The following is a 12130-nucleotide window of genomic DNA, read 5'->3' on the forward strand; positions in this document are numbered from 1 at the left end:
TCAAATTAAATTCTAATTATATGAAAATTTTTCTTATATTTTACAACTTGATGCTTTAGTTTAAACTTAATGCATTTAATGTTTGTAGATATTGAAAATATCATTTGCCTTTATAATAGGAAGTTAACTGTAAAAATAAATGTGTAAAACGTACAATGAATCTGATATCGGCTTACAAAGTTTTGCGAAGTTTTCTCATGATGCTTACTGCAATAGTTAGGTACTGTATATATTCTTTGTCAATGTGTTATTTCTTACGTCTTAATTCATTCCAATTGTAGTACGGATCAGAAAATAATATATACTTGATGTTTATTTCATTATTAAGCTATACCAACTCGCCGTCTAGATTTAAACATTTTTTCAATGAGTCCTGATTTTTCCTCAGCCACATTCAAGCTTTCAAGTTAAAGGTCCTTAGCGTCACAGACGAGTCCTAGTAAGACGAAACAGCTAAATGATACAGTTAAATCCAGTATTTGTCTCTTCTGTATCTTATTCTTTATCTATAATGAAAGGTGTTATCAACTTTTGTGTCTGAAATAAAATCTTTACGAGTAGAAAACGTGTTATAACCCTTGCACTTAACCTAACATACCACGCAGTCAAATGGATGTCAGAAAGATATTATCACTAAATGCATGTTCATCTACTTAGACATCATATAAAAATATATAGATTCGACTTTTGATACAAGTTAAGAGACATAAAGAAAAGGCTCACCTTTGTCACAATGGAAGCGAGTGCTGGCCAGTTGCTACCGTTGAAGAATCGGACAGAGAAGTACCCAAGCAAAACATTTAATTTGACTTTCATATTCTGCACATTCGATGTTTTAAATGTGTTTTCGAATGAATTCAAATATTTCTCCCTTCAAATTTCTCTTATTCTGTATATTTCGACTTCCATTAGTTTAGATGTCCTCTCTATGCTAATGAAACTTTGAATGACTGTTATTTTGATATTTCTGACCTGTTATGACATAGATTTTCATCGTTAATTGCTGAGATTTTTCTCTATTATGATTTATCGAATAGACCTTATCAAAGTATAAAGTAGAAGTAGTTTATAAAAAATATTCTAATTGGATCAGATTATATAAAAACACTTAAATCAATCAACCAGGCTGACAGAGTGTTATGCAAACAAACGACAAACAGATAAACCAATATGTAAGGCTATAAAAATCCTGTCAAATGTAGACCTTGAACATGAGAGTTTACCTTCATTGATGAACCATAATTAGCTATAGATAAAAGTGAAGTGAAGATCCAAAGAAATGTTTCCCCTATTCGTTAATTTCCGTGACTGGGAGTACTGCAACGGTGATAGATTACCACACATAATTTACGGACAGCATAGGAAGCACTCAGAGGAACTCCTAATCTTCCCACTTGTCTCCTCAATGCCATGCCCGGGGGGTGGAAACATTCCCGTGGTGTCGATACAATATCTACGATCACTTGTAAATAGTGTCGCTATTTAAGAGATTTTTTGTCTATTTAGAACTGATTACAACATAAATAATATGATTGAGCATGAATCAAAATGTTTAAGATTAAGATTGATCTTTGGACATATGTGTATCAATGTATTTATGTATAGACACCGATATGGACCCACTATTTACATAAAAGACACTTGACATAACTACTATAATGTAAACACAGCTACGTAGCTACTTAACCAAAGCCCAAGTGAAATAATGGAAACTTTAAAATATAAAATCTTACAACCTAAATAACTGTCGTTTAATTGGGTAACCTTTTTTAACAGTTCATTTTAATATACACAATGTTGCAGGCTTTCAATGAGCTGCAATTCGGTATATTAAAATAATCTATTTAAGTTTAAATACTTCATGCAAATAAAACAAACAACAATAGTGAAAAACATCAATTTTATTTTTTTTCATCTTTCAATAACCAATTATCTAGTTTGTAAACAAATGTACACTTGCAATTATACATCAATTGCTGTTATATGTATAAAGATTAAATATATTTCCAATTTGTTTTGTATAATACATAAGTAACACCTTTTAAAAAACACTATTACATTCGCATCCCAATCCGAAAACAGCCTTAAGTTCACTTTTATTTAAGTAACACCTTTTAAAGAACACTATTACATTCGCATCCCAATCCGAAAACAGCCTTAAGTTCACTTTTATTTAAGTAACACCTTTTAAAGAGCACTAAAATAAAAGTGAACTTACGGCTGTTTTCGGATTGGGATGCGAATGTAATGTTTTAATGGCCAGATGAGTACGCAGTATCCAGTCAACTATTATTGGTGTGCGGGTTTATAAAAATATACAAAAGCTATTGTTTTAATTACTGTACATGTCGCTTTTATCCAAGAAATCAATTTACCAAATGCTTTAGGATATTGTTCATTGACATCATAAATAGTACGGTGACTATCTCTATGATGCGATGTTTATCTTAAAGGTATCGATATTGTATGGTTTTAATCCTTTATTGAATGTATAGAAAAATACAAATCTTAGAAAATACTTAACGTCACGTCATATGTACAAATCAACAATCCTGGTATCTTACTCGTATTTCTTTTATTAAATCTCTAGAGTTATTCTGAAACTTAGTAGTCTCTTGTGATGCTCTAAAGAGTGGCATGAAAGGCGCATACATTTATTTACACGTGATTGCCGACTCTCAATATTCTGTCACTTATATAAACATTGATACTTATTTTCTATGTGTTGAATAGCCGAGAGAAATTGTACAAAAGACACACAAGTAAATAACAGGTTAAAATACAAAATTATAATACAGCATAGCCAAAAATAATTAACAAAAAATTAATCATACAGCTGTGTCGACCTTCTAGGATATATCTATGATGATAAGATTTTAATGTTTTGAAAGTTAACAGGCGATTGGACTACAGTATTCCTTGATTCCTGGACCTACCCAAAAGTATATATGAATAAGAAATCAATTTAGAAAAAATAATCTGAGCTAAATGAATTTTAAAATGGTATAGAAGTTTTTGTTCAAGAACTCCCGGATTGAATCAATATGACAATTTTAACATTAGGTAAAACACATGACTCACGTTTGGAAATTGTATGAGATTTGTTCATTGCAGTGTCCAACGCTGTGTCATTTAAAAACGTAGGTGACTAGTGTATCCTGTTTCATCAATGAGAAATCTATTTCATAGGACGTTGATCATACCACAAATATTCCGCGTCCGAGCAAACGGGTGCAGCAGGTTCTGCGTTCAGAGAGAATTTATATAGTTCTGTTTCCTTTCTGTCAGGTTTCAATAATCAGGCAGTGAGGTGTTTAGTTCACTGTCAGAATAGTGTTAACAAGGGACTTGTCTTTCTGTCTAGCTATAGCTGACATTTCAGTAGGATTGCACTTCAAAACCGCCTGGGAGTTGTCCACATGGCATATGGATGCCGATATCGTGTGTCATTAGGTTAAACGAAGGCGTACACCTCCCAACCAAGCAACAAATTAATTGACGAAACACAATTTATTATATCTTTTCTAGTTGAATATTTGACACCCTTAAAGACATTATATACACTAAAAAGCTATGACAGCAGACGTACTTTTCATGGAAAAGTCGCTGTCACATGTCTTTGGTCTACTTAGCGATGTGTTTGTTGTCTTCTTGAATTTCTATTGTCCGATGTTTCCTCAACATTCCTCGGATGTTTGTTTCGTCAGGTTTCTGTTCATTGTCACCTTCTTTCTTCTCGAAGTCTTCTCAAGTTTTGATGACGGGTTTTTATCTCCATGTCCGCATCAGATTTTTATGAGGCAATATTGATCAATTCTACTTCATTTAATTTTTAGATTTTTTATTACTTAAATAAGAAATTAGCTTAACTTCATTTAAAACTTAAGTCTTTGTGCTTGTGAAGATATTGTAATGTAATATATAAACATATATCATGGGGAATATTAATGATTAAACGTATAGAAAATGTCTAATGTAGATAGAAAAATGTCGCTGTTAGAATTTATCTATATATAAGGCATTAAAAAAATATAAGCTTTATTTATTTTACAACAATTGTGAAACAAGTTATGTCAACTTATACTAATCACTCTTGTTGACCCGGATGTAAGCGCGCTAGGGGTCTTATTGTGGGAAGAAACCGGAGTACCTTGGGAAAACCCACGTGGTCGGGCAGGTGACCCTTTACCTTTTCAGGTCCGTTCCGGGAATCGAACCTCGGTCGGCTAGGTATAAGGCATTTAAGTTATTTGGATATGGACGTTACGTTTATCAAATTTCGGCATTACTAACATGAGTTGTTAACTGATGTTCTTTTCTTTCAAAAAGTGATGTGTCTTATTTCAATTCATGATATTTTTTGCATAGCTATAACGAAATATAATGAAAATAATGAAATTGATGTTTCATGTTATTGAAGAAATAAGAGCACATGATTCTATGCCTTATACAGAAACTGTCCGGAACTGATTCACATATCAAATCACGGAATATCGTGGCATTAGTCGCGATGTTTATATTTAGCAACACGGACTTTAGTGCCTTAGAGATACGAGTATATATGTATTCCCTCAAACAGAAACACAAATATTAACACCACTGATCCGCATCTTAATTATATGACCTAACATTGCAAGTCACTGCTAGAGTGAATATCACAGGGTATTAAGTCTTAGGGGTATATTTACTTGTGAAACGAGTCCCATAAATGAACAATACACCCTATCTATACAGTTAGAAATATGACGGAATTAAATAAGTACAAAACGAGATTAAACATAAAATCAATGGTTTCGCTTAGATCTCCTCGGGACGTCTTACAAACACGACATCCTGTACATGTCCTGGTCCGGCGAGGCGCCGTCACGCCCGGCATAATGAAATACACATAATACTCGGAACAGTTTGAGAGTTTTCCTGGACAAAACCTCCTCACAGCGGGAACCGCGATACGTGTGACGTCATTAGCCCGATCAGTAATTAGGTCTAGTTTTATTTTCGTTTTATTGCTGCTAAAATGTGTGAAAAACTTCAAACTGACTATAGTGATAATACATGATTTACACTCGAGCGGGGATTCAATTTTCGCAAAAACATCTGTGACAAAATTGTTAAATGTGTTATCAGCATGAGGCTGTTTTGTTATTTATACTCGAAAATCGTCGCTTTTCTTAAGGATAGTGGATACACGGTTAGACAAATGCCGACGAGTTCGGCTGGAAATGTCAGTGACAGAGGTAACATATGATTTATAATCGACTAATATTGCTGACACGTTAAATTGCATGACTCGCTGATAGACTCAACACCACGTCACACCGGTAAGCTCAGTTCTATTTAGTGATAGATAACGATAAAATTTAAAAGTAAAAATGCACTTAAGTATACATGGTACATGGTATATATATATATCTTATGTCTGATGCTTTGTGCGTTAAAGCTCGGATGTAATTATAATGAAGCCGCATAAACTGATGCTATTGAATAGGTATGATGTGTAAGCGTACTGAAGTTGCATTTCTTTGTCTGTTGACCTCACTATTGCGAGCTGATGTGTCATTTAAGTTAGCCATGTGTGTTGCCAACGTCAATTTGTACGTATGGGTTTGTGGTATAAATCTTTCATTAAACTGTGGTTCCTTTTTGGTGAACTGAGTTGATAAGAAGCTGTGCTATTTTGTGTTGTGGTGTGTTGACACCATGATGTATTGTGTTGTGATAAATTGACGTCATGGTATATTGTGTTGTGATGTTGACATCGTGGTATTTTGCGTTGTGGTATGTTGACGCCGTGGTATACTGTGTTGTGGTATATCAAAAGAGCCGTATATTGTGTTGTGATGTGCTGACGCCATGGTGTGTTGTGATGGTGTGTTGATAATATGGCATATTGTATCGTTGTGAGTTGACACTGCAGTTTCGTTTCGGTGTGTTTCTTTAGTGTGTGTTGACGCTGTGGTATATTGCTTTAGTGTGTGTCGACGTTGTGGTACATTGCGTTGGTGTGTGTCGACGTTGTGGTATATTGCTTTGGTGTGTGTTGACCCTGTGGTATATTGCTTTGGTGTGTGTCGACGCTGTGGTATATTGCTTTGGTGTGTGTCGACGCTGTGGTATATTGCTTTGGTGTGTGTCTATGCTGTGGTATATTGCTTTGGTGTGTGTCTATGCTGTGGTATATTGCTTTGGTGTGTGTTGACGCTGTGGTATATTGCTTTGGTGTGTGTCGACGCTGTGGTATATTGCTGGGATGTGTTTCGACGTTGTGGTATATTGTTTTGGTGTGTGTTGACGCTGTGCTATATTGCTTTGGTGTATGTTGACGCTGTGGTATATTGCTTTGGTTTGTGTTGACGCTGTGGTATATTGCTTTGGTGTGTGTGTTGACGCTGTGGTATATTGCTTTGGTGTGTGTGTTGACGCTGTGGTATATTGCTTTGGTGTGTGTCGACGCTGTGGTATATTGCTTTGGTGTGTGTTGACGCTGTGGTATATTGCTTTGGTGTGTGTTGACGCTGTGGTATATTGCTTTGGTGTGTGTTGACGCTGTGGTATATTGCTTTGGTGTGTGTGTTGACGCTGTGGTATATTGCTTTGGTGTGTGTTGACGCTGTGGTGTATTGCTTTGGTTTGTGTTGACGCTGTGCTATATTGCTTTGGTGTGTGTGTTGACGCTGTGGTATATTGCTTTGGTGTGTGTCGACGCTGTGGTATATTGCTGGGATGTGTATCGACGTTGTGGTATATTGCTTTGGTGTGTGTGTTGACGCTGTGGTATATTGCGTTGGGTTGTGTCGATGCTGTGGTATATTGCTTTGGTGTGTGTGTTGACGCTGTGGTATATTGCGTTGGGGTGTGCCGACGCTGTGGTATATTGCTTTGGTGTGTCTGTTGTCGCTGTGGTATATTGTTTTGGTGTGTGTTGACGCTGTGGTATATTGTTTTGGTGTGTGTGTTGACGCTGTGGTATATTGCTTTGGTGTGTCTGTTGACGCTGTGGTATATTGCTTTGGTGTGTCTGTTGACGCTGTGGTATATTGCTTTGGTGTGTGTCGACGCTGTGGTATATTGCTGGGATGTGTTTCGACGTTGTGGTATAGTGCTTTGGTGATGACGTTATGGTATACTGTGTTGGTTCGTGTTGTCACTATGGTATATTATGTTGTGATCTATTGACTCATAAATATTAGATATCATGTTAACAATAACATTGTTTGCCCAATGCAGGGACGACTCGAATTATTGGTTACTTGGTGATTGGATAAACCGATAGCTGGAAACTATCTGAATTGGAAAAAAGAATATCTGGTTCCGTGATGGCTAGGTAGTCAGTACAGATATATTGTATATGTGAACTCGTGATGTTTATTTCATGTGGAATAAATGCCATCTTCAATCTCCTCTTCTTTAACGGTGCTAGTATTGCATAAATGGTGCTGTGTAATACAATTAGTTTACAGAAAACATAACTCTAATAATCCCACTTCATCAATCATATTAATAATCTTTTATTATCGTCATGTCGACTCGGCAACACACTTATGCTTCAAAGCATCTCTGCGGGATCTCAAATTATATCGCTAGCGTTTAAGGTGAAGTTCAGTCCCTAATCTCAGGGACGTAACACCGACAAGTAAAAAGTTAATTTACTGTCGGGCAGTGAGGGTGATCAACCAATCAAGAACCCCAGAAGCACTTCCTCAAATTTCTAAATCGGTTAACGAACACTTTCCTGCTATTACCGTTTGAATAAACCACTACAGCTAAGGACCCAGACAACTTAATTCCTTAATCCGAAAATTGTTCTTTCGGACACATTCATCATAATTTTCACGCCTTCAAATTAGAGAGTTACTTCCGTCTCCAACACTTTTCTCTTCTGTTTTTCTGGGCACTTTGGTTGATGTTTGTGCTGATTTAGTGAACCTTAGTTAAGTATTCATATAAAACACTTAATCAGTTTCGTAAGCTTTGCACCAGGGCATCGATCAATTCACGCTTGATTTCATCCAAGGCCTTTTTTTCTTAACATAACTCTCTAATAATCGTTTTCCCATTCTGTACATTGCTAACGTAATTCTTGTTTATGTTTCGTCGATAAATTTACAATGCTCTTCACGTAATCATGTGTTCATTTCTTAAATAAACATTTTTTTGTAATTTTCTTTTTTTTATAAGCTTAAATGAACATAAAACTAATGCGTTTATTGTTAACATAAATAGATTTATTTATAGGCATTGGAATGTATTATAATAATTTGATAAATCCAGTGATGTATATGTCTAGATATTGGAAAACGCCCATGGAAACATAAATGAAGCTTTAGCTCAGCTCTGGAGTATGATATCAATGCGGACAGCAAACCTCTTCCGTCTCTAACTTAAATATCGTCCCCTACAATTACCTGTAATATAAAGATACCTTCATCATTGTCCGCCATTATCCTCTAATCAGCGACCACTTGCCTTACGCTCCGACACGCGCTCCAGTCTAGCTGGGTCACATTAAACGGGGAATTAAATTTAATTGATACAATAACGCCTCCGCCAATGGAAATGACTGTAATGACAGGGTATGATCATCCAGTGAAAGGTAACACTTACTGTACTCAGAACCTAAGAGCATCGCCACAGCTTTACAACACAATATCTTACTGTTTTTATCTTTGTCTGATAGCGGATTTTATTCTATTTTCTTTAAAATTGAAAGGTATTTATTTCTTTGGATTGTCATCTTACCTATTGATATTCGATATGCAAGCATATTCAAAGTGTCACACAGGAAATGAAAACACTAGAGGATGACAAAGCCTACAGCGAAAGTCATTTTGTAGCTTCTGTACCAGTGTTATCAGGATCTAAGCATTTCATCATGCATACTGGCAGTGGTAATATATATATATATAACAGTTAATTTTAAGTACATTGTGATGAACGTAGTCTCGGCTATTATTTCATATTTTTTTTTATATCAATGTCTCTTCAAACGTTTGGCATTTTTTAAAAATTATCATTCTGTCAAAATATAATTGATTTTTTTTCCTTTTTTAAATTTGACAACAAATCGACGTTTAAGTTTTAATCTATGGTAATTTTAAATGGATGTTTAGTTTTTAACCTGAAATCGGTTTTGCATGAAATGAAAAAATACTTCAAATACGTACATAACTGGTCACAAGCTAAACATATTTCAAATCACACAATATTAAAAAAGTGCAATAAATATGTTATTATGAAGTTTCAGCATTGCGTGCTGTTCGAATCAAATATAGATCATGCTCTTCCACTGAGCAGATATATACAAATTAATGCCGAGACGCCGACTTAAATACCGAATGATCAGCTGTTGGTAGGTGTGTTATTTGTTTGATAGTCAATGCTCGCTATATGTTATAATATTTAAGAATAAGTTTCAAGTTTACTATAATAATGGTTTTCTTTGTTGACAGTGGCCCAAGTGCCTCACTCTGTGATGCTACGACAGTCCGTCCAACTCACGACCTTGATCGACGCCTAGCCCATCATCATCACGAACCAACTCCATCCTTAAGGACAAGTGGTCCACCTGATAGCATTCAGGGTCAAAGGCCGCCTATGAGAGCGTCAATGACAACCAGTCTTTCTCTGAGGACAATCAGCGCAACTGGTCTCCAGCCCTTCCAAAACATCGCAATGACTCCCGTCAGTTGCCAGCCAGGTATCGCCATGCCTTCGCCGATCCTTCAATACCCTACAGCTCTGTATCCCACGACGGCGATGAATGCAGCTTCGGCGTCCAGTGATCTGAAGCAACTTACTCTTGCCCAGTACCATGCCATGCATCCCCACTCCGCTTTTCCAACAGATCTCTCCAAGTACAAATCCCCATTTATCAACAGGAATTACCTTGAGTTAGCCATGCTGGTATGTAACACATTCCGTGGTAAATTGTTTCCTTGTCCACACTGTCGTTACGTCACAGATAGACGGAACAATCTCAAACGTCATGTATCCACCATGCACCAAGCGTGTGAGAAGGTGTTAGAATGCTGTGGAGTTACATTCACAACGAAAGCATCTCTCCGTGAGCACATCATGATATTCCATCACAATGGATATTCGTGCCCATATTGTGGCAGGCGATTCTGCCGGAAAGCACTTTTAAAACGACATTTATCGGTGCATAGTGGACAAAAGGATTATTCTTGCCCACACTGTGACTATGCCACGAGTCATAAGAGCAACCTTGAACGTCACAAACGCATCCATGATCGGCTAAAAGCAGGGGAGGATTGTTCTATAATTGATGTCGAACAGGTGTCCGAACTTTCTGTGGATGCATCACTACATCCTAGTTGCTTACGTATGTGTACTGATGACGAAAGCGACAATGATGACGACGAACTCAACGTAACAGATGACCCGGACATCATCCCATTCTCGGCTGGTAACGCATGCACACAGGATAATTTTAAAGATGTGAAAATGATTCAGGGTGATGTTAACAAGACAGCCCTAAATTTGTGTACGACAATGCACTAAGGTGGCAGACAAAATAAACATAAAACCATTGTATCCATTCCTAACCTCATCTGTTAAGGGCGGAGTCGAGATTAACGTTAATAACATAATGTATGTTCTTACCAGGAGTGTATGACCATAAGGTGATCTGGTTCACAATGCTGACTAAAGATGTACACTGTACCACTCCATTAGTAGAAATGATACTCTAGAGATCAGATAATGGTGTCACTAATAAGTTACATATCTGCACGTGAAATACGTATCCATCACCCATGTTGTTTGTAACGTATCCGTCACCACATTATGTTGTAAAACGGGCTTGCAAAGATATAATGACTTTGTTATATTTCAGTCACTTTGAGTGGTATATACACAGTTATATTTATGTTCACCAACTCTGTACCTAATGAAACCGATGCCACAAAATGCCATTATCAATTTGTCATAGTAGGTGTTAGATATGTATTGTTAATTTTAGATTCACTGTTTCAAATAAATTATTACCACAATATATATCTTTGTGTTTGTTTTGATGATTATGATGCACATAATTCAAAAGAATTTGAACCCATCTTAATGAAATATAAATAAATACAATATTTATAGCTAAATTTTTCGATCCAATATTGGATGATAGAGACAAGTATTTCATATCACTATTCTTTCTTTGTTGTGTGAAAATGAGAATTTTCAAATAGTTTATGGATCAATAAATATGCATATTTCCTAAATATCTTATTTATATGTTTGCTTTGTGCACCCTCGAAAGTATCGAATTGCAGTTGTGATTAAATTTGTCTACGGCCTTAATATTGAAAAAAGAAAACAGTGCCTCGTATCGATTGCTGTATAATGTAAGCAATTTTGGTTTAAACTTAAATCTTTAGTACAAACAATTTCATGACATTCTATTTTCAGTAGTTTAAAAACCAATACAATAATAGGAACAACCTTAGATTAGAAAAACAGCAAGTTCAAATGTAAATTATATTCTATTCATGTCATCAAGATTTTATTTTTGGTCTAATCTTTTGCGTAATTGTTCGCATTTTATGTAATCAATATGTCTTTAAATCAATTTAAAGCCACGTTTCCTGATTTTTTAAATGATTGAATCAGCATATACAAGTACGTCAGAAGAATATTAAAAGTGTATCACAAGTCTCCTGGAAATTGGTAATCTTCAAAAATGTTTCTAAATCAATACAAAAATTTGATAATCGAAATAAACGAAACTGAAGACATACATACCAAGAGTTGCTCGTTTTAAACAGAAAGCACAACCTCAAAGTTCAGTCAAAGCAGTCATGCTAAATATTGAAGGCAAGAGAAACTAAAACAATATTCTTAAAATTAATTCTCTAGATATATAAAAAAGCTTAGTTATAATAATATTATAAAATAAAAACTAAATCTAAAAAAGACAATAAAGAAATATGAACTGAAGATTGTACTAAAACCACACAATTAACGCCGGGGTGGAATTCAAAGGAATCAATAACCAAGAAAAGCTGAAAGGATATGTTCAAAAGATAAACGATATATTAAATAAATAAATAATACATACCAGAAAGATGAACGATGATTAGAAGTAGGAGATACTTTCACATGAAACGAATTCAAACGT

The 12130-nt window shown here is 35.6% G+C and overlaps 1 protein-coding gene across 1 annotated transcript; it reads left to right on the forward strand.

Moving 5' to 3' along the window:
* The first annotated feature begins 9429 nt into the window (after positions 1 to 9429).
* LOC132552767 (zinc finger protein Gfi-1b-like) lies at positions 9430 to 10521 on the forward strand. Its single transcript, XM_060216954.1, has one exon. The coding sequence runs from the start codon at positions 9430 to 9432 to the stop codon at positions 10519 to 10521; it is 1092 nt and encodes a 363-aa protein (XP_060072937.1).
* The last annotated feature ends 1609 nt before the right edge of the window (positions 10522 to 12130 follow it).

The sequence above is a fragment of the Ylistrum balloti genome, unplaced genomic scaffold (assembly GCF_031769215.1).
Source record: "Ylistrum balloti isolate Yb309-2 unplaced genomic scaffold, AGI_CSIRO_Ybal_v1 Utg370278, whole genome shotgun sequence".
NCBI lineage: Eukaryota > Metazoa > Mollusca > Bivalvia > Pectinida > Pectinidae > Ylistrum > Ylistrum balloti.